Source organism: Medicago sativa, chromosome 3 (genome assembly GCF_051527215.1).
Source record: "Medicago sativa cultivar Bolivia chromosome 3, Bolivia_mono, whole genome shotgun sequence".
In the NCBI taxonomy this organism is placed as follows: Eukaryota; Viridiplantae; Streptophyta; class Magnoliopsida; order Fabales; family Fabaceae; genus Medicago; species Medicago sativa.
This window is the reverse complement of record NC_140751.1, coordinates 83,159,013-83,185,421: the sequence shown is the minus strand read 5'-3', so window position 1 is coordinate 83,185,421 and position 26,409 is coordinate 83,159,013. Positions and strand designations below refer to the sequence as shown.

At 34.4% G+C, this 26,409-nt stretch overlaps 4 protein-coding genes and 1 long non-coding RNA gene across 8 annotated transcripts; 3 read left to right on the top strand and 2 right to left on the bottom strand.

The window, feature by feature from the left end:
* Positions 1-939: 939 nt before the first annotated feature.
* LOC146941036 (Ribosomal protein L23/L15e family protein) lies at positions 940-1,835 on the top strand. 2 transcript variants are annotated; one of them, XM_085754833.1, is made up of 2 exons: positions 940-1,501; positions 1,532-1,835. In XM_085754833.1, exons 1-2 carry the CDS (start codon positions 999-1,001, stop codon positions 1,623-1,625), a joined length of 597 nt encoding a protein of 198 aa, XP_085610959.1. In that variant the 5' UTR covers positions 940-998; the 3' UTR covers positions 1,626-1,835. The 2 variants fall into 2 exon arrangements, with proteins under 2 accessions (XP_085610959.1, XP_085610957.1); XM_085754831.1 differs by having other exon boundaries at positions 941-1,835.
* Positions 1,836-6,868: 5,033 nt separating this feature from the next.
* LOC146941035 (anaphase-promoting complex subunit 13-like) lies at positions 6,869-8,185 on the bottom strand. Its single transcript, XM_085754834.1, has 3 exons — positions 7,934-8,185; positions 7,736-7,789; positions 6,869-7,207 (listed from the first exon to the last, which is right to left on the bottom strand). The coding sequence occupies exons 1-3, from the start codon at positions 8,007-8,009 to the stop codon at positions 7,146-7,148; spliced, it is 192 nt and encodes a 63-aa protein (XP_085610960.1). The 5' UTR covers positions 8,010-8,185; the 3' UTR covers positions 6,869-7,145.
* On the top strand, positions 7,719-11,686 carry LOC146941034 (uncharacterized). Its single transcript, XR_015032238.1, has 2 exons — positions 7,719-7,859; positions 11,399-11,686. It is a non-coding gene; the product is annotated as an uncharacterized LOC146941034 (long non-coding RNA).
* A 4,632-nt stretch (positions 11,687-16,318) lies between these two features.
* On the top strand, positions 16,319-20,991 carry LOC146941033 (ras-related protein RABH1e-like). 2 transcript variants are annotated; one of them, XM_085754830.1, is made up of 6 exons: positions 16,319-16,616; positions 17,513-17,583; positions 17,687-17,775; positions 19,312-19,423; positions 20,148-20,238; positions 20,521-20,991. In XM_085754830.1, the coding sequence occupies exons 1-6, from the start codon at positions 16,500-16,502 to the stop codon at positions 20,659-20,661; spliced, it is 621 nt and encodes a 206-aa protein (XP_085610956.1). In that variant the 5' UTR covers positions 16,319-16,499; the 3' UTR covers positions 20,662-20,991. The 2 variants fall into 2 exon arrangements, with proteins under 2 accessions (XP_085610956.1, XP_085610955.1); XM_085754829.1 differs by having other exon boundaries at positions 16,360-16,616; positions 19,294-19,423.
* A 533-nt stretch (positions 20,992-21,524) lies between these two features.
* On the bottom strand, positions 21,525-25,561 carry LOC146941032 (adenine deaminase). 2 transcript variants are annotated; one of them, XM_085754827.1, is made up of 7 exons: positions 25,215-25,561; positions 24,582-24,690; positions 24,389-24,447; positions 23,452-23,736; positions 23,222-23,300; positions 22,660-22,771; positions 21,525-21,773 (listed from the first exon to the last, which is right to left on the bottom strand). In XM_085754827.1, exons 1-7 carry the CDS (start codon positions 25,245-25,247, stop codon positions 21,695-21,697), a joined length of 756 nt encoding a protein of 251 aa, XP_085610953.1. In that variant the 5' UTR covers positions 25,248-25,561; the 3' UTR covers positions 21,525-21,694. The 2 variants fall into 2 exon arrangements, with proteins under 2 accessions (XP_085610953.1, XP_085610954.1); XM_085754828.1 differs by having other exon boundaries at positions 22,660-22,768.
* Positions 25,562-26,409: the final 848 nt, after the last annotated feature.

Genomic DNA, 26,409 nt, shown 5'->3' with positions numbered 1-26,409 from the left:
ATGGCCAGCACCATTGTTTTTAAAATAACCTAGTTCTTCAGCTTCATCAACCCACACAAAAAATTTACAATTTTCACCATCATCCTATACAATCAAAAGACAAAATCAGTACTTTTACACAAACCATTCACACATCACATAACCATTGTTAAACAAACCTTTGGCAGAGGGCAAACATAGAAATGTCTTCTAGGGTTATTGACAGTGTTGGCTTTTCTTACAACACAAATTCTAGGACACCAACATTGAAGCTCTCTCACATCATCATTGTGCACAGAGCTTGAAGATGAAGACCGACTGTTGTAGCTGTTTTTGTCCATACACCCACCACCCATCATTTCTGAACACCAAATCTTCAACAATGACCACTGATTTTTGAATTTCGAATTGAATCAAAAAAATTAGGGTTTTAAGTTTTTTGAATTGGGGAAGAACTTTGGCATCAATTCATGTAAGAAATTTTGGGGATTTTGAACTCTAGGTGACAAATTATAACATTAGGGTTCCAAATTTATATATTTGGGGAAGAAAGAGCCGTTAATGAGAAAAAGGAGAAAGAGTCGTTGGAAATTTTGCAATTTTTTGAAAATCAATCAATTTGGTCCTTGTCAATTTTCTGAAAATCAATCAATTTGGTCCTCGGCAATTTTCTGAAAATTAATCAATTTGGTCCTTGGCAATTTTCTAAAAATCAATCAATTTAGTCACTACTTGCGTGGCATCTGACGTGGTAAGCCTTGTAAGAGGTTAACGGTAGATGTCACATCCGTTAAGAGGTCAACTTAACGGAGGGACTGATTTGATTAACATTTTATAAATTCGGGAACTAAATAGATATTTCGCAAAATTCAAGGACGAATTTGGTTGATTGGTGAAAATTCAAGGACGAATCCGAGCTCTTAAAAATAAAAATAAAACATTTATACTCTAAAACTAAAATTTTATAGCAACATACATTAGGTCATTTGTGAAATCGAATAGTTGCAGAGAAGAGAAAAATGGGAAGCAGACTAGGAAGAAGAGTAGTGTACTTCGCAAACCTACCAATCAAGCTTCTCCTGCCTACAACCTTCACCGACATACATGAAATCGCTCTCAAAACCATTCCATCAGCTTCCAAGATTGAAATCAAGCGTGTTCTGGAATCCCTCTACGGATTCGATGTCGAAAAGGTTCGAACATTGAACATGGACGGAAAGAAGAAGAAACGTGGCGGAATCGTGATTGCAAAACCTGATTACAAAAAGGCTTTTGTAACGTTAAAAACCCCGCTTTTGATTAACCCGAATCTTTTTCCGATTCGAGAGATTGAAGAGGATAAGAAGAGTTTGAATAAACAGGCTATGGCGGCTAGTATTGTTGAGGAAGCGCCGGGGAAGAGTCATTGGCTTGATGAGAATAAGAACACTCGTGGGTTTAAGCCGCAAAATGGGTATTACAGGGGAGGGTTTGATCGTTCTGGTTCGAATCTGTTTGCGAGTTCTGGTTCGAATCAGGGACGGTTTGACCGTTCTGGTTCGAACCGGGGAAGGTTTGAACGCCCTGGTTCGAACCGGGCTGATGGTTCTGCTGCAAAGTTTCCCTGGAGTAACATGAGGACTGGTAGGAGTAATGCTACTAGGTAGTTTTGTGGCTTTTAGCTTGTTTTGTTGATTAGTGTTGACAGTGCTGTTTCTGATGAAATAATGTTTTTTTGAGATGTTATCTAACTATGTTGTTGTTGTTAGAATGTAGCAGGTATTACCTGTTACTAAATTGAAAAAAACATGTTGCTGAATTGCGAAACAATGCATTGCTGTTATGATATGATGTTGATGAAATAATTTTTTTTGAAATATGATGTTGATCTAACTATGATGTTGTTAGAAAGTAGCAGGTTATACAGGTGTTTTTTGAGATGTTACATTTGAGATCTAACTATGATGTTGCTGATTGTAGTAGTTTGGTTTTGTTTCGATATGATACAATGTATGTTTGCATCTCTATGAATGATTCATATAATAAGTTATGATTTTGCAATTGAAAACAAATGTCTCTTACCAATATTAGAGAGAGAGTTGGGGTAGCACCCATTGTAGAAAGATGGTAGAAACTGGGCTTAGGTGGTTTAGGCAAGTAGAGAGAAGACATGCAATTTTTGTAGTAAGGAGAGTCAATCACATGGGCTAATGGAGAGTAGTCAAATCACTAGAGGGAGAGCTAGACTTAGAAAAACTGTTAAGAAGGATCTAGTGTTGCAATGAGTTGGATAGGGATATGATATATGATAGAACATTATGACGGCGTTTGATCCATGTAACCGGCCCACTTAGTGGGATAAAGCATGGTTGTTGTTGTTGTTGTCTCTTCCAACATTTTATTTAGTGAGATGCCATTTCCAACTATCACCTTATTAACTGGTAAGTGCTGATTTTGTTTTTACCTTCTGTATGTTGATTGAAATAGCAAGTTTAATAAATTTTCATGTTAATTTATGTATTAGACCAAAGCCGGATGAACATAGCCTATGGGTGGGATTTAGTATGGGAAAGGAGAGTTGTTTCCCACCATGGGAAAGTTAATGTTAGCCATTGGATTTAGTAAAGAACATGGTCTTATTATAGACTCTCAACACTAGATTTTTTGTCACCATCTCCTCACTCTCTCTTTCCTTCATACCAACTAACCCACCACCAACAAAGCAGCAACACCACCGTCCAAACTCTCCTTCTCTTGTCTAAACTTTCTATTGTTAATTTAATTTGCTTAAATTAAAATAAAAACATGATTTCCAATCCTTGTCACAGCAAAATCAAATCCAAATTCAACTAAAACCATGTTACGGCAACCATCTCATTAATTTTGTTCTTCCTGATTGACGGATGAAATACCAAACCTTTTTCTTCAATTCTTAATTACTTAATCAACTTCTTATTCTTCACTCACTCTCTTTGTAACAAAATCCCAATTCTATATTTTACCACTCCTGACCTAATTTTCCTATTATTTCATCTTTAATTTGATTTTATTCTTCTCACTTGAATCTCACAATAAAAGAGGGTAAAAACAAGGTAATTTGATTTTTTTTTTATGGGAATTGAAGAAATTGAATGTGTGAGAAATTTGGAGTGATGAGTTTGAAAGGATTTTGAGGAATATGTTTTATGTGATCATGAATGTTGTATGTTGTTGTTGGTTCTTAATTGAAAACGTATCAGTATTCTTCTCTTCAAGGGATCTCCAAGGCTGGTTCTACTCAAGAAATCACATGATTTTCTAGAAATATTTGAGTTTTTTGAGATCTGATTTTCGTTTGATTTAAATTTTAATTTCTGGAAATTATTATTGTTGAAAGATTGGATATGAATATGATATTGAAGAAGAGAGATATTGGTGGAAAATGGTGACAAAAAATATAGTATTGAGAGTGTATAATAAGACCATGTTCTTTACTAGATCCAATGACTAACATTAACTTTCCCATGGTGGGAAACAACCCTCCTTTCCCATACTAAATCCCACGTAGCCTATGATATACAAACTTATATTAGTGTGATTACTGATTAGTGTCCTAATTTTATCACAAGTATCTTTTTCCTTCTCTGTGTATGGACTTGTGTAGTGATTAGTGAATAGTGATGTGTGGTGTAATGTAACACTCTGCTGACTTGGGAATTGGCATCTCAATATGGTTCATTTACTTAGGCTGTGTTTGGTAACACAAATAAGCTAGCTTATAGCTTATTGGACAAGCTTATAAGCTTGTTTTGATAGAATGAGATGTGTTTGGTAAAATGCTTTTTTCATTAGCTTTTTTGCTTGGACACTTAACTCCGTAAGGTATTTCTTATGCCAAATCTTTGCTTGGACAATTAACTCCGTAAGGTTATACAAAATCTTTGTATGAAAGAGGAAGGTTCTAGGTTGTAATGAAATTTGAAATCCTTCATGTTCATTGTTGTTATTATGTTCGTATTGAGTAAAACTTTATTTGATTAAAACTGCAGACATCTCTCGAGCTTGATAGTTTGTCCAAACAGAAGTGTGTTGAATCAGCCTTTTTAATAAATGTGTATGACTCCTAGAGTTGGGTCAATGCTTAGTCATAGACTTGTAGCAGAAATAGCTGATTTTCCTAAACTGAAACCTGAAGTTAGTGTTCTATGATGATAATACTGCTGAGGATATGTTCGGAGCTTAGGGTACTAATCTTACTCTATGGATAGTTTGAATCGAACCAACAATAAAGAACAAATTACAGTGACAGTGTTTAGCGACCAGTGATGGGGAATACTGTGATAGTTCACTGCTGGTAATTTTAATTAGTTTTTTCTAGGTCTGCTTAACTAATCTTACTTCATTTTTTCATAAATCATATCACAGGAAACAGATGCTTTTCTGAAGTATGACAAATTGTACTTCATTTCAATTTATAATTTCAAGCCAAGAGACACTTTACTATCTTTCTGTCTGTCTTTAGTAACTTACGTATATACTCAAGTTGGTATGCAATTATTCCATCTCAGTTGAATCTGATTCCATAAGCTGACAGTAAAAGTTATTCTAGAGAATCTTATCAGAGGAGTTATTGTAATTTCAAGAGAAACCGCCGAGAGAGAAAATGGGACGTTCCAGATGGTAAAGAAGCACTCTTATTAAATTGACTTCAGAGATATATGGTTGTTAGGATTGCTTTTCTGTGGAAAAACTAAGCTACATTAAACACCAACTTCAGATATCACATTCAATTATATACACTGAGTAAGCAACCAGCACAATTTAGATATTTCAAATTCCTATCACTTGCCTTCTCATTCAAATCTCCAAGTGACGAGCCATGGATCTTACTTCCGGTACATGGAGCGCCCATTGGAAACCTTTCAACTAACTGATGCACCAATAGCAGGTCATCTAAACCATGCTTTTCGTAACTCATAAATGCACCTATAGCTTCCGTAAAGATGTCGTGTTGCAAAAAACATTGATTGAGCTCCCCCGTTAGACCTAAATGGAAAATTATACAAGTGGAACATCAAGAGATATAGTAGTGTCCATACATAGTATTAAGCATGAATGCATGCCCCGATAAAAAAATCCTCCTAAAAAGATTCTCTTCAACTTAAATCATAATGCATTTAAGTAAGCTATCCATAGAGAGAAGAAAAGAACGCAAGATTGTCAGATGTTTGCTGAAAGAACAATAGGTAATGGAATAGAACGTTGGAATTTCTGAAAATGGATTCGTTGGATTGACATTACGATTCCGATTCTTTTTGTTTATGATTTCTATTTATTCTAATTTTAAAATAAGCTGTGTGTAAATTTAAATTAGAAACAATACCTCCTCGTCGTAATGAATGGAATATGGATTGTACAACAAGAGAACAACCTCACAAATATAGCATACGGAAAACATGGAGGTGACTGGAAGAAGATATAGAATGATACTGAGTTTTCTACCCCCATGTATCTGACATTTAATTCATTAGAGTAAAGATCCATATCACTTCAAAAAGTTGAGCCTACTCCATCACAAAAGACAGTACATCTACATTTCTGGCTTCTCTTGAGGAGCCTAAGCTTACGAGTTTGGCAGATGCAGGCAAGAAACCACCTATTGAAATCCTACCTCCGGGGATGATGTCACTTAATGCCCCCATTTCCATTTCGAAAAAACCAGCTTCTACTGCTCAGAATTCCCAGCCACAACCAGGCAAGCCATTGGCACCGGAAACACCTCCTACAACCACAGCAGCGCCAGACAGTTCTACGCAGCAGCCTGAATCTGCACCTGCACCTGCACCAGTTAGTGATCCACCTCCATCAGACTCCACACCAACTCCTGAGGCCACTCCACCTGAATCAAATTCGGGCGAAACCTCTGTAGATAATGGAGGTCCTAGCCCAGTGTCAGTAAGTGAAGAAAATCCAAATGTTAATGGGGAAACTGTTCAGGCAGAGCCTACAAGTGATCCAGCCCCTCCTGAGTCCCCGTCACCGGTAGCAGAGGTTTTAGAGACCAATACTCCAAATCCAACAACAGTACCTGCAAGTGGTGACCCTATCCTATGATTGGAATACCTCCCGCACTGTTGAAGTAAATGATTTTATTTACAATTCAAGATTTGTTTACGTTTGTAAAGAAATTATTTTAGATATAAAGGAAATCTATTATATTAGTTTGTAACAAATGTAAACTCTCGTGGTACAATTGTACCTAGCAGATGTCTTTCCCTTTTCCTCCCTCAATTTTCCAAGCTGAAGTGTTGTCTCATTGTTGTGATTGTGAGATATCGGGACACATGAGTGCTGTTTTTTTCACTTACTATGATTTCCAGTTGTTTTAAATTTGTACCAGCTAAAGGCCAGCCTTTTCTTTGTAATGAGTTTGTAGATAGCATATATTAAACAAATCAGCTGCAATCGTTTGTCGTTTTTGATTCGTATATTATAACCCTTTTTGGCCATTCATGGCTGGATATAAGACCCGGTTGCTTTATTTAAGAATTTAAGTGATATTCGGTTGTGTCCTTTCTTTCGTCTTGGCTAATGGCTGCTTCTGCATTTGTTTAAAACAAACAGGATTGCAACGAATGTGCCTGTCAAAGATCTATCATAGGCATGGACGGGAAAAACTTTCGACAACCTTCACACAGAATTTTTTTTAACAGAACATCCGCTTTCTCTATGCATGAGTTTGAATATACACATACATGAAAAGCAATTTTGTTGCCGTATAGAAGTATACTTTATGACAATTGTGTTTCCAAAAGTTTTTTAAAAACGCAGAAGGTGAAAAGTTGCGCCTATTTTGAGCACTGAAACCATTGATGACTATGAATGAAATGCAAAACCAATTTTGGACAGCAAAAACAAAACACAAGAAGGCTTGATAATAATGAAAATTTGATAATCAGAACAAAATTATAAATACCAGACTCCTAAGTATATGTCATTTTCCCGTCAATTTTGGATGGGAGAAAATAATTCCCTCCAAATTTCCAAAATAGCAAAGAGATTTTATTTAAACTCTCTCTCCTTCCTTTCATTTCCCAAACTAAACATTATTACATACATAGAAAGGAAGATGCCTGGTCCAGTAACCACAAGCAATACCATCTACTTACTACTAAGCATGGCACATTGACACTATTTAGTTGAAACTTCTACTCTTGACCCAGGGCAAGATCGTGCCAAGCATCCTTATTAACTTGCTGTGCCTCCTGATCTGATCAACAACAAAGCACATGGTGTTAAAAAGTCAACAAGAAAACCAGAAACAATCCTCCAAGATAAGACCCGTCTCATGAACAATAATCAATCCACTATTATAAGCTATGTAGCACTGTCATATAAGTTTGAAGGCGTGTGTGGCGTCTGACATGTATTAGTATCCAACACCGATATGACATGACACTGACAGATATAATTAAATTTAATCACTTGATTTTTTCTTAAATTATTACCGGTATGGTGTTTGCATGTCATTGGCAACAACGTGTAGTGGTTCATAAATTATAAAAGTTGAGTTGTATGTCCAAATACAGATTTTCTCAAGTAACTCAACTAAATTGCAACTTCTCTCAATTAATATTAAAATCTTAATCAACAACTGTAGAGTTGGTAATCTTTGTGTCAACCAAATCAATGAGTGTGTGTTAATATAACAAACAACCTTTCCATAAACTAAGCATTCCTCAAAATATTATCCACACCACAAATATAATTTGATTTAGTAAATGAATCAAGAACATACTCGAGTCCTCGGTATCATCTGTCCGGACAACCAGTGTCGGAGGCAGTGGAAGATCTGTAAAAACAAAACAGCAATCAGAATCAAGTTAAAGAAATATCACCAATTTCGTCCCCACGTCCATAAGGTAAACCATCATCGGTACTTTATGTTATATTTGTTCTTTTTCAATTCAATTCAGGAAGAAAAAATAAAAAATACCATCTTGAGGGAGAGTATCTCTCATCCAATCCTCATCAACGATATCAATTAGAATTCCCAGACTCAGTTCTGCCATTTGCCACTAAACAGTATTTCCTTTTCGCTGTTAAATAACACAACACAACACAACAAAACGGTAAGAATTTAATTTTTGGGAGTAGGGTTAGCGATTTGATATGATACTTAGCGATGGAAGCGAAAGAATCGATTTGAATTGAAATGATCTGAGATTAAGAACAGTGTAATTGAATTGAAATTCACTATGTTTCTCACACATGTTTTCAAAATCGGACCGGACCGTCCGGTCGGTTCAACTGGTTCATCCGGGAACTGGTCCAAGCACCGGTCCGGAAATGCATACAGAACCGTTAGCGAGTCGAACCGGTGAAAAATGTAACAGCCCGATTTTTCGCTAGATTTATTTTATTATTTATTTATGGGTGTTATATGTGCTCTTATGTGATTATTTGCATCTGTGTGTATTTTGGTCGGGAATTGTAGAATTCGGTGTTAGGAGGGTATTTTGGTCATTTTGAGAGTAGGGGTAATTTTGTAATTTTTGCTGAGGATTAATTTAGTGCTTAGTGAGAGCTGTTATTTTACTAAGTTACTAAAGAGAGTGTAGTAATTATTTTATTACCGGTAGTTGACCGTTGTTATTACCTTTTTACCGTTAAGTGAGTAGTAACGTTTTGGGTTAGAATAGAAATGGGTTAGGCCCATTAAGGCATTGTGAGTTGAGCCCAATTAGGTGAGACCTATATAAACTCTAGTTGGTAGAGAAAATAGGGTTTTACCAACATTTTCATTTTCATTAGAGAGAAGAGGTAGAGAGAGAGAAAGAACAAGAGAAGAAAAGGGTTTGAAGAAGGAAAGCTAGAGAGAGTTAGAGGGAGGTAGAGATTCAAGCTTTTGGGAGCTAAAGTGAAGCCTTGGCTTAGAATTGTGAAGAATTGAGGTAAGAGGGTTAGATTTCATTCATAATCTCTTTTTCTTCTTAAACCCATAAGTGCTTATTTGTGAAAAGTGATTAATTGTGAATTTAATTGGTGAAATTCGTGCTTAGGTTTTGATGTAATGTTTGGGTATGTGAATTTAATGATAATTAAGTTGTTGATGATGAAATTACATGCTCAAGATGTGTATATATGTATACTTTGTTGATTTTGCTCAATTTGATGAAAAATGATGTTGTGGTTGTTGAATGATGGTGAGATCATGATTATATGATGTAGTTGTTGTTGTGTTATGATGTTCTCATCAATTTATGCTTTGGGTGTTGATGAAAGTATTGTTGAGATTGAATTGTGATGATTTTGCAACTTTTGTGAAAATGGGTTGATAATGAAGAAGTTTGATTTTGATGATGTTGAATGAGTTAAGGAAGTTGTTAGAATGAATTAGGATGATATGATTTTCTGTTTTAATCATTTGGTTTTAGAGAGAAATCATTTTGGGAAGCAAAACGGGTTTTTGAGTAAAAGTTGTTTTTAAGAGCTTTTGCAAAATAAGTCATTTTGGGATGAGTTTGATTAAGTTGTTTTAATGTTGAAATGTCAAGTTTTCAAGTGTGGTTTGTATGGTCTAAGTGTTAGGAATGCATTGGCGAAAACGGAACTGAAATCGGATTTGAAAACAAGATTTTATGTGCGAAAACGTAAAAATGCATTTTGCTGTACTGGTGGGATGACACGACCGTGTGTCTGGATGACACGACCGTGTCAGAGTCTCCTGTAAGGGATAACACGACTGTGTGTCCTGATGACGCGACCGTGTCAATTATGCAGAATCTCAAAACCTCGTTTTTTCGTGTTTTTGTGTACTTTTAAGCATGTCAATGGATTCCAAACACCTAACCTTATTCAATCAATTTATAATTAAGCTTCTAGGAGTATCATAGCTTGGATCTAACTTGGTTTTGCTTTGAAAATGGTATTCTTTTGGAAAAGTGATAAAGAGAGACAAACTTTGTTATTTCTTGATTTCGTCGTGTTTAGCCGGTGAAACGTAATTGTATGCTCTACTGCACTTATATGTGGCCTAGAGGTATACTTAGTTGAGGCATTGGATCTTGTTTACTTGGTTTTGGTTCAATAGCTCAATTGTTTTGAAAATGGGATAACGATAGACGAACTTAGTTGAAAATGGTTCTTTTAAACCAATTACCTTATAAATCTTTTATGAATGGTTTGATATGATTATATGAGGATATGCGAATGGTTTTATATGATTAATTGAGGATATGTGAGTGATTGTTGATGGTTGAATATGATGTATATCATGAAAGTGTCGCATTGTTCCATTTCACTTGATTTATGGAAGTTCATGGGATGTTGATATAATTATGTAAAGTTGATTGATGATGTATATATGTGACAATTATATGTTGATTGAATGGTGAATGTTGTTGATGATTGTATATATGTTAAGTGGTGGTGAATTGTTGTCGATTGCATATATACTAAATGTTGGTGATAATTATTTGATGAATGAATGGTGGTGAACATGTTTATGTTATGTTGTTTGTTGAACATGTTAAATGTTGGTTGTTGGTGGTGAATCCATACATGCTAATTTTGATGGTGATATTGTTGGAGAATGCATGTATGCAAAATGATGGTGATGGTGTGGTGAATTGTTTGTGTGAACATATGCACTGTGTCGAGTCATATGTTCATGCATTCATGACTGATGGTGGCGGATTTTATATCCAATTGAGGTGAATTGTAAGAGGAGGTGTACTCTTACATACGATGTTTTTGTTGCATCGAATGTGACGACCTTGAGGTGATCTGGTACCGCATGCATCTAGAAGAGTCTAGAACATTGCATGCATTTGAATAATTGATGAGTTGTGTCATAATTGAATATGTGACTTGGTGAATTTGTGCATTGGTGGATTTTGATGAATGTTGTGATTGTGTGGATTAGTGTATATGTACATTGTGAATTTTGTTGATGATTGTGAATAATCGAACTATGCTCTAATTGCATGTTTTACTTGCTTGTGCTTATACACTTGATGAATCTATTTGATGATAATTACTTTGGTAATAATGATGAGGTGAGATTTGTACATGTATATACGTATCTGATGTGGTGATTTTTTTGATAATGATGATTGCTTGCTTATAACTTGAAATGATGGATTGTACTTGTTGAATTAAGCATGCTAGATGAGTAATGAGGTGAGTAATGTTTTCATTGATTGATCTTGATAAATGATGAGCTTTTGTTGATGACTCGATTAAGTATGTCTGTTATGCTATGATAATAATGTGATAGCTTGAAGTGCAAGTGATGGGGAATAATAATCATGTGATGCTAGTATTCTAGGAGGGATGGGTATGTATATATGTTATGCATGAATCCTTGAATGCCTATGTTTATTATTTGTTGATTATGATTGATGTAAAGCTTACCCCCAGTGGTTTCGACCGCCTACCTGTCTGTATGGATGGGTAGACGTTGTGCAGGATTAGTCGCTTTGGTGAATTGCTCGGTGGTTGCTTGGATAGTGGGAGCTATCTCCACTATCGTGTCTGTAGAGTCTAGGGCTCTGATTAGGTTGTGTCAGTGTCCTTAGTTTTGTTGGATTATTTTATTTTGAGGTGTATTCATTGTTGAGATTTGGAGAATTTTATGTTGATGTTATTTGACCATGGCATATGTATTGATGGAGATGTATGATTTGTATCCGCTGCGACTGTTGAGATATTCTTATATATGCATGTAGTTTGGATTTTGTTGAGACGTAGCGTCTATTTCTTGAATATTTGTTATATTCGCGTGTTTTATCGCTTTAATAGAAATAGGGCGTTACAAAAAACCCATAAAAATCAGTGAAAACCGGAAAAAATTATTAAACCGGTCCCGGTTCTACCCAACCGGCCGGTCTATCTTGCTCTCTTTAAAATGTTAAACTACCAAAAGTCCAATTTTTTCTTTTTTTTTTATTCTAGTTTGCAACATTGAAACTTGTGATCCTCAAATTAATTTCCTATTAAATGGTTATAGTTCACGTTTACTTTGTGTGCATAGTTTTAAAACTCGGATCGGTCGTCGACTCGGTAAGGTTACTGAATCAATAGTTCATTGGTTGAGTCATTGGGTCAATGGTTGAACCGCATGACTGAATCGGATTAAACCGATTGACTCGGTCCTTGTAAAAAAGTGTATACTATCAAACCATATGACTCGATCTCTAAAAAATTCAAAAAAAAAAAAATCAAGACACATAAATACACATAATTTTACAAACTCATTTTTCAAATTAAACTACATTATTAACATTTTAAAAAAATATCTACATTTAATCAGATTAAACTAAATGACTCATCTCAAAAATATTGAAAAATCATTCATAACAGTTTTATTTTTTATTTTTTACAGCAAACACTAATTAAAAGTATACTTTTAGCATGGAAAAAGCAAAATATAAAAATTAATTTAAAAAATATATAAAAGACATTGAATTAATTTCTTGAGATTTACTTTTCTCACCTTACTGCCTTCTCGCGCGCCCTGCAAAATTTCCAAAAATACCCCCGGTCCGGATTATATAATCCGGACCCGATTGTTAGTGATTTTCGGAATATGAAATCCGAACCAGATGTTGTGTGCTTTTTTGTGTCTTTCTTTGATGTCAAGGGTCTCTGTTGACCATTATATGAACCCCACACAAGCTACAATGCAATTGCAGGGTTCATATGAACGGTCAACAATAACCATGACACCACCGACACCTCTAAAAAACTAGAAACATTTGAAGAAAATGGAAGAAAAGATGTGAAGTGAAGAATGAATGTATTTATTGAAGATGGAAGCCTATTTATAGCCTAAAACAAGTCCTAGGTCATTAATACAGTCAATGAAAACGTGTTAGTGGTTGTAACCGTCCAAACTCACATTAATGGCTCTCTTTCAACAGAATCCAAGCTGTCTTTCAGAAGAATCTAATGCTAAATCTTTCCAGATTTTACATTCCGGAATGTCCTTAGCCCTACAAGAAGTGCCAACTTTTCTCTCGTTCACCATTATCGCATTATTCCGAAAAATATATTTCGGAAAACAGATGTGCTTTCCGGATTATATATTCCGGAATGCGTCAGTCATGGCCGGTGGTCTGCACCACACGTTTTTGTCGGTGGTCAAGTCAAAAAAACGCGTTTTACCACGTTTTTTGACTGCATTTATGGCCTCCAACCGTTTTTGACCCACCCCTCCCTATAAATAGCCTTCCAAACCCCACCATTTCTCAAACCATCCTCTCCCACCCTCTCTTCCTCTTTTTCCTTCTACAACCATGGTTTTCCATCGTTGGCCTTTCATAGATAAGGGCCTCGTTGAAAACTTTCAGGGTTTGTATGAACGGTCAATGAGGATGGAACAGCGCTGCAACTAAGTGTGGTTCATCTGAGGGTCATGTGGGTCAGTGTGGTTCTTAGCTTCGTCTGTCTGGGCGTAAGTTTGAGCACCCCCACCTCCCTCAGAGGCATTGTTTTCTTCTTCCCGCCCTCCTATTCCCTCCTCCTCCGGTTTTCCTCCAATAGCCAAACTACTGGTATGTCCTATCACATACCAGTGGTTAGGCTCTTAGGAGATTAGAAATAGATTTAGGATCTTATGTAATAAGCTTAAAAAGCTTGAAAATTATTGTAATGTATTGTTCATATATTAATAAAATGACTTCTTTTTATTCTTATGTCTTTTTATTTCTGTTTTTTATTTTATTCGCAATTTATTTTACGAATTGTAGAGCTTAAAATTGCAAAAGTTCTGCTAAAACACTATTCCGGATTTTAAAATCCGAAAACATTTGAAAATTCTAACAATTAAATCCGGAATACGAAATCCGGACCAGGGGTAAAATTGGAAAAAAAATAGGGCGCGCGAGGAAAGGCATAGGGCGGGAAAAGTAATACTCTAATTTCTTTTCATTGTTTTTGTGCGGAAGCAACATTTTATCATTTGGGCTTATTGAGAGGCCCATTATACTAAGTTCATCTTTGCTCCATTTACACTTGCCCATTTACCCCTGTTCAGTGCATAGATGAGTGATACGTGGCAAAAATAAATTCAAGGGCTGGGATTAAATGGTTTAAAATAGGTGTTCTTTGATACAACAACACATGTTCCATCTTCCCTGCTTAATATCATGTATGTGTAATTACCAATTAAGATCTGAAACCACCAACAACGATATGAAATTCAGTATAATCTTCTCTCTCAACATGTTGTTTCCACTGAATCCACCTTTTGACGCAAAGGATCAAGTAACAAAAACTCTTTCGTTGTAACAATTGCTTTTATAAACTCCAAATTCACTACCATGGCTTTCTCTCTCGTTATTAACACAATAAATAAATAATTAATTAAGAAACATGAAATCCTAATTCACAAATTAGATTGAAATTGTAAACCCTAAAATTGAATTACAGAGGATATTGGAGGAATGAGAGAAGACATGACCGAGAATTCTGAGGTCTCTAGCAGGAATGGCGGGATGGCGGATGATGGTGTTTTTCCACTCGACGAGTTCAGACTCACCGAACCGGTCGAACCCCATCCATAATCTAGCACCACTGGTTTTTTCTTCGATTTAGGGACTAGGCGATCCTCAGACGGTGAACCGGTGATTTCAAGCGTCGGCGGCGGAGAGCGAGGAAGTGGTGAGGGAAGTTTGTTGGAGCGGCGGCGAAAGGAGAGAAGGCTTTTGGTCATACTGGTCCTTTTACCCATGGTTTCATTCAGAAATCAATTATGAATAGAGAACGAAAGAGTAATGGTGTTGTTGGTGTTCTGATTCTTCGTCACTGTTTCAGGGAGGATGCAGAAGTAGATGATTAAAAATGAGATGTACCTTTAACCATTTAATCCCAGCCCTTAAATTTATTTTTGCCACGTGTCACTCATCTATGCACTGAACAGGGGTAAATGGAGCAAAGATGAACTCCATTATACCACTAGTCCACTACTAAACTAGTAAATACCAACAACAAACCCTAATAGTGGCAAGGCAGCACTAACAGCAGCCGCAAAGCTATTCACATTCATTCTTTTTCTATTCCCATTTTTTTAACCACTCATACATCTTTGTTGAGATTTGTCTTTTCTCTTCCATCTTCATAGTTGAATGATGTGTTGCTCTTGCACTCTCTCTCTCTCTCTCTCTCTCTCTCTCTCTCTCTCTCTCTCTCTCACTATGATGCAACTGCAGCTCTTTTAACTTAACTCAGATTTTTAAACAAAACACTGATCTGTAGTTTTCTTTGTTTTTTGTGCAAAAAAACGGTTCGATTTAAGAACCACTGAGTCACCGATTTGACCGAAAATCATCTGATTCTTACCGGTTTGCCGCGGTTCAACTGCATACTCGATCCAACTTCCTGATCGAACCGGTCATGTCACCAGTTCCCGGTTGGACCGGTCCGACCGGCCGTTCTGGTCCGAGTTTTAAAACTATGCCCCAAAGCTTCAAAATGATAAACAAAAAAAAAATTCCATATGAATAATAAACAACCATAAAAAATATCAAGAAAAGAGAAACAGTTTGACACATAGAACATGGGCCAAAAAATGCACCAAAAAATATGGTCCAGAAAAATATATAATATCGAAAAATGATTTTTTTTTTAAATGTAATATCGAAATATGAATGAGTGTATATGTAAAATATTTTTGTTCATAAAATATATGTAAAATGTTTTTCCACTACAATTTATATGAATAAATCCTTCAATTTATTCCCCTAAAAAATACTTAAATTTATTATTTTAGATTATGATTTAAATTATATATTTTTTTAAGGAATGATTTAACTTATATGGATTGTCACTTCAAAATCTATCAATTATATATATATACATATATATATATATATATATATATATATATATATATATGAGAAGGGATCAAATTACACCGACGTAATGTTACACCAATGTTACACAGCTCAATATCGTTTTACTCTATACATATTTTTAAAAATTGACCGTTGGATTATAAGTTTATATCATATAGATCATTCATGTAAATTTTTATAAAAATCTAAAATCATTTGATACGTTATTGACATACACAAAGATTAACGGTGTTCTATAAAAATTCATAAACTGTTAATCTCGTTGTACTAAGGTTTCAAACCAACATTATCAAATCAACCTAAATGAGTTTGTATTCTACCAATTTATATAAATGAATGTTATTTTTTGCCAATAAAAGAAACAATAGAGATATTTTATGAACTAACATAATAAATTGTCATAATTTTTTTTAAGATGAAGTGTAATTGAATGCATGTGTAAAACATTTTCTTTTTTTAAGAAATGTGTAAAACAAATTTTAAAAGGATATAAGAGTAAGTTCAAAGAGACGGGTGAATGCATTGTATTTGGCGCTTCGTGGCGCCCGTATATATAGTCCATGCACTTCGAAATATCTCCATCTTTTCGTCTTCGCTCTAACTGTTTCTCTCGATCTCGAATTTTGAGAGATTCAGATCTGACCCAGATTCGCGTTATTCACGTTCGCAGAGAACGAAGAACAAAAAAAAAAAAAAACAAAAATGGTGACTGTATCACCTCTAGCCAAATACAAACTCGTTTTCTTAGGTGATCAATCCGTTGGTAAAACCAGCATCATCACTCGCTTCATGTATGATAAATTCGACACTACCTATCAGGTTATTCCCCTTTTTCATTTCTAATTTATTGTTATTCGAAGATTTCGTCGATCGATTTTCAGTTTCATTTTTTCAATTTCTATATTACAATTTTAATTTTGTTTATTCTTGTTGATCTCGTATTTCATTATATGTTACATGACATGATATTTGTGTGATTTTGCGAGGATCGGCGTAAGATAGAATAGAAGAGTAATATTGCTGTTTTGATCATGTTGCTTTGCCTATTAAGTGAATGTTTTATTGTGTATTAAGAACAAGGATGGAAAATTTGCGTTATTAATTGCTGATTAATTATTTTCCTGTTGCGTATAGGAAACAAGCTTAATTAGCTTTGCAATGATTTCACAGACGTGTTTGAAATACGTGATTAGGACTTGATTAGGAATTAGGAGGACCAGCGGATATTTTATTCTGCATTGTCTTTGGAGTATTTATGAACAGAGGGAATAGATCTAAATTCAAGGTGTAAGCGAAATTGTTTCGATTAGGAATTAAACTAGTTGATTGTAAATTCCTTCTTGCTTTACTCGTGCATTGATCATATCTTCTTGTTTACGTTAAAGAAGTGCTAGAGTAGGAAGAAGAGCTTTTATTAGCAATTGTAGGAATTATTTTCAAGGGGTCATATTTATGACATTTTTGCCATTTTTGTCGACGAAGCACAAACAAGATACGAGTATTGGATAAGTATCGTAACTGATGCGGCGATACGTTAAGGATACTTAATTTGTAATGCTCTTTGTTTATGTCTATTACCAACTTATCATGCAAGGTTACTTAAAATAGAAATACATCTCCTTTGTCATGTTGTTTCGGTTTCAAGTTTTGCATTTTCTTTTCCCCCTTTCCTACTGTTAGGATCTTGACAAATTTTGTAATCGTCTACATTTCAGGCGACAATTGGTATTGACTTTTTGTCGAAAACAATGTACCTTGAAGATCGAACAGTTCGTTTGCAGCTCTGGTATGCAGTATTCTAAAAGTTGTAGTAGATTTCACACAGTGGCGTAGATGCTATTTTACCCATTTTTTGCATATTTTGAATGTAGTCTATTTTAACTCCACAGGGATACTGCAGGGCAAGAAAGATTTAGAAGTCTCATTCCAAGTTATATAAGAGATTCTTCAGTCGCGGTTATTGTGTATGATGTTGCCAGTAAGTATTAACTTTTTTTGTTCTTAAGAGATTCTCCGGTTGCGGTTATTGTATATGATGTTGCCAGTCAGTATTAACTTTTTTTGTTCTTCTAAGAAAACAATACAATAGCATGGTTGTTTTTTTAAGTCTGTATAGATTTTCTTGTGACATAATTATTCCAAATTATTTGCTAACGTTAAAGATTTTATAGCATGTGAATGCCATGTCCTATCAGAAGAGAGTTTGACCATCCAGCATATGGTTTTTAGTTATGGATATCCAAGTTGAGAGAAAAACAAAGAATAGTCGAGTTAACATATCTAAACTGAGAATGCAGAAAATTTCTTTATAACTATAGTGCGCTCCAAGAGTCAACTTTGTTAATTCTGGATAAGCTTACTGAACATATCCAAGAGACAATGTCATTGTGTTCTTCTTTTTGTGTGGATAATATAGTCCTAGTTGGAGACTGGAGAAGAAAGTAATGGAAGTTTGTGATGGAGTCAGTATTGGAAACACAAGACTTCTGCCAAAGTTAAAATAAGTTCTTGAAGTACAAGTTTAGCAAGAGGCACGAGTTTAGCTTTAGAGGTGAAAATTGGAGAAAATAAAATACTGCAAGTCTTACATTAAAAGTACTTCGGCTCATGTTGAAAATGTGATTATGATCTTTGTAATTATTACATTTAACATATAGAATTGAGAGAGATCTGATGAGGAAACCATGTCTCTCTCTATTCTCTATTCCGACAGCTCCATCAAACTAAATGACCGATATATAGGAGATGCCAACTATAGGATCCAAGTAGGGTGGACAAAATAGAGGAATAATTTGAGCTAGATCCCTGTGATATAAACTACCACTTAAGCTTAAACGAAGATTTTACGGCATAGCCATAAACTTACAAATTACAATGTTGTATGGGACTGAATATTGAGTTGTAAAGAGCCAAAAAGAAAGATGTCTCGGTGTCATAGTGATAAGAATGTTACAACGATAAGTGGTTTACACAAGATAAGATAGGAACAAAAATACATTTCTTGGAAGATAGCACGTGTGGAGAAGAATTAAAAGCACCGATTGACTAAATGGAGTATAGTCCAACATAAGGGCGAGTTAAGAAAAATTATAGGCCAAACTAATGAGAGATTTAGAGATAAACAAACCTATCTTAACACTTGATCCATGACAGAAATTATGATATCATACGATCTAGGTACTCCCCAGCTATTGGAAGCCTGCTTTGCTGTTATTTCTGTTGTGTAAAATTGTTTTACACTTTACACTTTACTATTATTATTTTAGATTAATTATTATACTTTCTTTAAGGTTGATGTTTGTCTTACTGTTATGATCTTTGTTTATAAGAAAAGCACTGAATAATTGAAAACGTCGGCTCCCTGTTCTCTACCTCTTTGTGTGTGTTTTCTATTTACACTATGCTCTGTTTGCATATCGAATTGTATGTGCTCAGTTAATTTTTTTTTTTTCAATCTATGAGGCATAAATCAAATTATAACCATTAAATTTCTTAGCAAGCTGTTCTGATGCAGACCGGCAATCATTTCTTAACACTAACAAGTGGGTTGAGGAGGTACGTGCAGAACGAGGCAGTGATGTTATTATCGTTTTGGTTGGAAACAAAACTGATCTTGTTGAAAAAAGGTGAGCAGGGAGTCAACCAGTCAGGACATTGAGCATTTTCCTTGATAGTTACCTATCAACTGGTTTGCTGACTTGACATTTTTTTTTTCAGATACTTTTATTTGTACATTAGACACAGTTTTTATTTAATGTTTCCATACTATGTTTGCTATAATTCTTGTTTCGTTTTCAAAAAAATTGGCAAGAAAATATTTGTTAGTTTATGTTCTGTTTGAATATTATAATGGTAGGATAGAGTCTCTACTTTTATTGCCTAACAACTGAATTGGTTAAGTAATAATTTCGTTAAAAGTGTTCGATTACGATTGTTTTGCTAATAAATAGATTAAGTAATACTAAAAATTCGTACAGGTTTACCAAAATTGCCATACTTTGAAGTTGTTATTTCAAAACCATATTTAGAGGTAAATTCATAGGTCCATGATGATATTGTTGGATATAATGTTTCCAGTTAGCTTTGCATGTGATGTTTGTGATTCAACTATTGTGATATCACTATCTAAATCTTTGCTAAAGAATAATGTTTGTTAATACAAAAAGAAGTTTGTGAGTTTGTAAGAGTAGCTGATTGTCAGGAAATTATATACTATATTTTTTTTCATTCACTTTTTTCTCATCATATTTTGTTTTTTTCCTCATATGGCACATATCCATACAATTCTTCTTATAGCAAATGACAATGTTTTTATGTTGCACCTATAATGACATTATGATGCTTTAATAGGCAAGTCTCTATAGAGGAAGGAGATGCCAAGTCGCGTGAGAGCGGGATCATGTTTATAGAAACCAGTGCAAAAGCAGGATTTAATATCAAGGTGAAATTTGATTAATTCTCCGAGTCACCCCATATGTTCATGTATGATGTATAATGTATTATGCCTTTGAATTCTGAAGTCTGTCTTCTAAGCATATATCAATCTGAGAAACCTTGAATGATTCTCAGCTGCATTTTCATTAAATCTAAAAGTATGCCATCCATGGATTTCAAACTTGTTGTCAACTTTCTTTCTCTTTGATATGTCTGTCTCATTCTATATGTTTTGCTCTCGCGTCACTTTATCGTGTTCATGTTAACCCGAGTGATTAAAATGTTGCAGCCTTTATTTCGCAAGATTGCTTCAGCCTTGCCCGGGATGGAAAGTCTTTCAACAAAGCAAGAAGACATGGTTGATGTAAATTTAAAATCTACCGTGAATTCATCCAGGACAGAGCAGCAAGGTGAAGGTTGTTCGTGCTAAACAGTGCTATTCACAACAAGGCATGAGTCTGTTCACTTGACACAATTATTGGCTTGGCAACTAAAATGGAAATATGCACCTAGGCCAAACCTAAACGTACTTTTGTACCTATGCTCTTCAGTTTAGTTTGGTAGGACTTAGATCTTAGCAGTAATGAATTTGATAATTAGTTATTTTATTTTCTTATACAGTTAGTCCCTTTATGTAAGATTGCAGATAATAAACTGATATAAACATTTACATTGTTTACCAGTTGATAATAAAGCTTCAAACTGGAGCTTAGTCGGAAGCATTTTATCGACCAAGCGTTGTCATGCTTTACTGCATAAACTGTGTTTGCATTGAGATTTGAGATTATGTCCGATTTTATTATGCGGAATATTTGGTTTTACATAATGAGTTCCATGGTTTCATCTCACGAGCTTCCGTAATCAAATGTAAAGCATGGCAAAAATATGATCAAACTGCATCCCCACAACGTTTATTCCTTCCTGCACCTGGAGTCAAATTGAAGGTCTTTTTTTTGGGTATGTTTCCATTCAATGGTCCTAGTTTGACTCTGCTAAATCATTAGATTGCCGGATAATTTAAAATTCATTCAGTTCATATTAAGTTTTTCTTAAGATTACGTTCTTCTTTAAGAAAATTGAGTGTGCTAAATTTTATAAAGAAATGAGTTTCATTAACCAAAATACTTTATAAATAAAATATTTAGCAAATTGATTAGGTGGATTGTGATACACGAAACAAGTGTTTTGGATTTGGTGAATAAATGATAATTAATACTTTATTAGTATTCTGAAAAATTGAAATAAGAAACACTTTTTACAAAATTAAATAAAATAACACTATTAGACAGAGAGTAAATAACCGAGGGAGCTTTAGGATAAAGGTAATCTACATTTTTGTGCCAAATAGCTCTATCTTCAACGTCACAAGGAGCTCTATTACAATTCAAAAGATACGTTAAAATTAAAAACCATAGAAACTTAGAAGTGTACACTTAAACAGGAGGCCAGTGAAGATTGAGCCTTTAACTAAGAACAAACACATCAGCCTTCTGCCTGACCCTCAATGTCAGATATATCAATACCAATGTTCCCAGACTTGACCTGCAGGGTAATTGATCTATTTAGTGAATTGGCCATAAACAACAAATTTCCATCTTCAATAAAATTAAAAAATAGACACCAGAAAAACATGCCAAGAGTTGGTCAGTTCCTTGGGAAAATGACTATGTGCATTATTTTCCACTGCGTGGAATCCACTCAGACTCTTAACTCCACAGTTCACGAGATATGCAATGCACAACCACACCTTACCCTTTATATTATGAAATGCAAGTTTCAAAACGACAAAACCATATGTATAAATTCACAACACCAACCATTTATCAAGCTTTCTATTGTCTACATAAACATAATAAAAATAGTTTGATGTATTAGGATTTCTATTTATTGAAGCACTTCAGTTGTCTGCTATATCATGAATATAGTATGAAATAAGAACATATATACTAATCAACAATTTGTTATAATCATGAAAAAAGTAATACTGGTTATAATAGAGTATTAGAGTAAATACTTTACCAGGAAAAAATGGAATATGCGCACAAAATAATAGCCAAAGTTTTGGTATTGAAGGACAAGTTTATTGCATGAACTTAATCATTATGCACAAAATTATCATTGAATTATTCTATCATATAATATAGTTGTATTTTTTTGCTATTGCTGTTTAGTTTTCTTGCAAATTTTCTTCTAATATGAATAATGTAGTTAGGGCAGCACACAGGTTAAGTTAATGTGACCCATTTATGAAATAATAAAGATTTTGTGTTATCTCCTGTTAATGTAAAATCTTTTGGCTCATGCATCCAATCAAATCTCATCATATAGTAAATTCATATAGACAAATAACTAAGATAAAATGTATAAGGTTGTGTGGATAGCAATGATTTTATGTCAAGCTTTTAATGTTTGATCTGCTGTAACTTACAATATTGAAAACAGAAGAGCAACTTTTCTGGAATCGAATGAGGTAGAGCGCTTATATCTTCTCCATTTGTTACTCGGCAAATCATGTAACTTTTCAGTGACTGGCTTATCTGCTAATACATAAAATAAGAAAGTTAAAAATATATCTGAATCACAAACCTATTGTGTTTCTGAACACACAATTATGAGCACTAGTCCAGGTTAAAGAAGAGAGCAATTGATAGTTTAATCATGACAAAATGAATTCTAGATAAAAGATAAAGAATATCAGAATATAGCAATGCTTTAATTCTTTAAATGACTGAGCAGGAGGTCAGCTATTCCTCATTACATTAGACTATAGGAAGATAGATCTATTTATGATCCTAATGCAATAAACGTATACTTATTTTGTCAATCCAGTTGTTTGTATTGGGTGTGGTCAATATTTCTTTCATCTCTAAACTATTCTGATTGCTTACAGAAAATCATTATATCCCGACTATCTAGTTGATTCCAGTAAAGAAAACTACATAGGCTTATCTGAAATAAATATATTAAGATACCCAAGAACAGCAGAATACCTCTTGGGCTGCCAAGGTTCACTAGACTCTGCATAAGTTTTGCCCCTGCTTTTAGACTTGATTCTCTCCACAGTACGCTCTGCAATGTTGTAAAATATTAGCCCTCATATAAGGATAAAGATACACACATATGCATGAGGATAGTATGTTATCTGCAGCCAACGAAATCTATATCATGTGCATGATATCTTTAAAAACAACAGTGCAGTTGATGACTTTATGAAACTTACCTTTGGTGAGTTCCCAGTTTTAAAACTTTCGACTCCGTCATCATAGGATTCAGGTGAAACTGAGTTTCCATTCACATTAGGTATATCAACTATGCACTGGGCATAAATATCTTTTCTATTCATTTGAAAATCAATGCTGTTTTGGCAATTTATATGAGCGTCTAAGCACACTCCACTTTTAGCTTGATTAGGAACCTCTACAACGCTTAGGAAAGCTAGCGGTGAAACACTACTTGCATTTTCACCTTCCTCTGGTACCATTGAAATACTATAAACATCTTGAGCCTGTAAAAAATGAAAGAGAACCAGTTGCTGCAAAACATATTTTGAGCTGTTTCCAAAGAATTAATATGGCATAAAACGGTTGAAGCATTTAAAATAAGAAAGGCAGTTCAAATAAAAACCACTGAAAAAACATTTGAGTTTTTACTTTTTCAGAGGAAAATATTTGACTTTATTTATGTCTCTTTTGTCTTTCTTAACAGTTTCAAGAAAAAGGAGTTTCAATGGTTCATATTTCAAGATGTCATTTAGCTAACCCAAAACAAAATGGAAATTCAGGTCCTAACAGTTTTTTTTCTCATAAGTTGAATGTAACATGATTGCGTACAAAGACTTTTCATCCTCGCCCCTCAATCTTATGGTTGTAACCATCGGTAACATAAACTCATCACCAATCATTATCATTCAGCCACACATGATATGCAACACATTAGATTAACAATTTGAAGAATAAAAAGGAAGCAAAAGGTAGTGGCTATATCGACGCTATAGCATAGCAATTTTAACAAACCACTATTGTTCTGCAATACACGCTTTAATACAAAGTGTTCTAAAATAACAGCTGTAGCAGCACTATAGCACTGTAGCATAACAGAATTTGACAACTATTTTCAGCGATCAACAATTGACAACACCGATGGAGAGAAGAACTAACCTGTGAACCACACAATCCTCCTGGAAGTGAAGTTTCTTCAACCAGAATTGGCGGTATATCTGAAGTAAAAAAATAACACAAAAAACAAAGAAATCAGTTCAAAAAGCTGTAAATGTTAAAATAGTTTCCACAAGCGGCAACATTAAGCGATCTAACTTAATCCAATTAACTAAATTAAATTAAATTAAATTACCTAGAGTAAGCTTTGCGCTAAGATCATCAACACTTGGTTGTTTATTTAACTTCAAACACACAGGTACGTTTCCATTCGCCTCTTGAAACTCCTGAATTTGATGTTCTTTCTGCAATAATAAAACCGTAAACTCAAAATCAATTTTAAAAAAATAAAAAGAAATAAACTAAATCGCAATCAACAATAACATTTTACATTAAACAATGCAACTCATCAAGCTATTGGAATAAGAACTTTGAACCTAATAGCGTGATCTAAAATAAACCTTCATATTGTAAACTAAAATCAAGTTGAATTTATAACTGTAAACTAATTAATGAAAAAAGATAAAAGAAAATCGTGTGGTTTCAGTTTCACTTCATCACAATTCACACATGACTCTCGTTCGGATTTTTTTTCCAGCTGTTTTTTTGTTTTTATTTTCCTTGAAAGTGAAATTTCTCGGCATTACGCATAAACGTCGATTTCTTCATTAAGAACGTGCGTTGATAAAAGAAAAGAACAATGAACAAGTTGAGATTCGGATTCGGTTGAAAGTAGTGAAGTAAAATGAAAATGTGGCTGAGATTGAAATTGAAATTGAAATTGAAATAGAAGATTAGAGAGTGAGAGAAAGAGAAGAAAGAATGTTACCTGAAAAGAGGAGGAATCGACGGCCATTGTCATGGAGGAGGAGGAATGAACGAATGAGTATTCGGCGGTGGTGGTGGTGGTGGTGGTTATTTATATTTATATTACATTTAAGGAAGAATAAAAATAATAAAAGAAAATGAAAGATAGTGAAAGGAAAGGAAAGGAAATGAAATGTGAGAGAGATGGGAGCGGTGGGATATGAACGTTAGGACATCGGAGAAGAGGTGTTTTGTAGTTTAGTTAATAGTATTACGAACAGTTATACAAAGTAAGCCTAAAACCTACCGTTGCTCCTGTGAATGCGACTTCGACTATCACGACAGACCCTTTCCTTCCATCCGTGACCTTAATTACCTTTCCCTTTCACCTATTTTTTTTTTAATCAAACTAGTTACAAACCCGTGCTTCGCACGGGGGTTAGCTACTTTTTTGACAATATTATATCGGACGGATAGATTGCGAAATGACAGATAATTATAAACCATAACACAATATTTAGAGTACTCCTGCATCACGGGTTAGAAAATGAAATGTTCAAAACGGCTTATCACGAGTAACAAATGAAAACGTCAAGGACTTTTTTATGCCACTAACAACCTGTAAATATGCATGACATATATTAGAAACCAGCTGAACAAACTTATTTATCTCACTTAGCTTATTCAATATATGCAAGGAATTTCTAAAAAAAAGAAAACCTGTGATTAAAAGAATGAAAACCAGTTTGCATTCACTTGTCATAATAAAGCTCATCCTGATGCCATCATTGCATTCATTTTTCTCATTTTAAATTTTAATCCCTCATCTTTTTTTTTTCTTCTAAAGCGGGGAAGTTCAAACTCACCGTAAATATATAAAATTGAATAATTGAATGGTTGGAATTAGAAACATGACCCCGCATTTCTTTTCCAACATGATATAATCAAGTTAGAGAGTACCAGCAAAATAAAATAAGATAGTGCTTTATTGAGCAAACTCTATCTATATTTGGGTGGAGACATTAGATAACCTTTCTTAAAAAGATGTGGATCCTCTACTGGTGTTTTTCTATACCAATGTCTACAATGCCACTCCCACCTGTCCAATCCAGTAGTAGTAACATACGAACATAATTTTTTTGCCATTGTATACGTACACTATATAAAAGTACACTCAACACCATGTTAGTTTGATTAAAAGAGAGAAAAAAAATTGG

Bases quoted from the DNA above. Each gene is read 5' to 3' on its own strand.
- LOC146941033 (XM_085754829.1), top strand. From the start codon at position 16,500: ATGGTGACTGTATCACCTCTAGCCAAATACAAACTCGTTTTCTTAGGT. The intron at 17,584-17,686 runs GTATGCAGTATT...TTAACTCCACAG, and splicing joins ACAGTTCGTTTGCAGCTCTG to GGATACTGCAGGGCAAGAAA. The intron at 20,239-20,520 runs GTGAAATTTGAT...AAAATGTTGCAG, and splicing joins AAGCAGGATTTAATATCAAG to CCTTTATTTCGCAAGATTGC.
- LOC146941036 (XM_085754831.1), top strand. From the start codon at position 999: ATGGGAAGCAGACTAGGAAGAAGAGTAGTGTACTTCGCAAACCTACCA.
- LOC146941035 (XM_085754834.1), bottom strand. From the start codon at position 8,009: ATGGCAGAACTGAGTCTGGGAATTCTAATTGATATCGTTGATGAGGAT. The intron at 7,790-7,933 runs GTATTTTTTATT...TTGTTTTTACAG, and splicing joins AGATACTCTCCCTCAAGATG to ATCTTCCACTGCCTCCGACA. The intron at 7,208-7,735 runs GTATGTTCTTGA...GTTGTTGATCAG, and splicing joins AGATGATACCGAGGACTCGA to ATCAGGAGGCACAGCAAGTT.
- LOC146941032 (XM_085754827.1), bottom strand. From the start codon at position 25,247: ATGACAATGGCCGTCGATTCCTCCTCTTTTCAG. The intron at 24,448-24,581 runs GTAATTTAATTT...TTTTTACTTCAG, and splicing joins TAGCGCAAAGCTTACTCTAG to ATATACCGCCAATTCTGGTT. The intron at 23,301-23,451 runs GTAAGTTTCATA...ACAACATTGCAG, and splicing joins AAACTGGGAACTCACCAAAG to AGCGTACTGTGGAGAGAATC.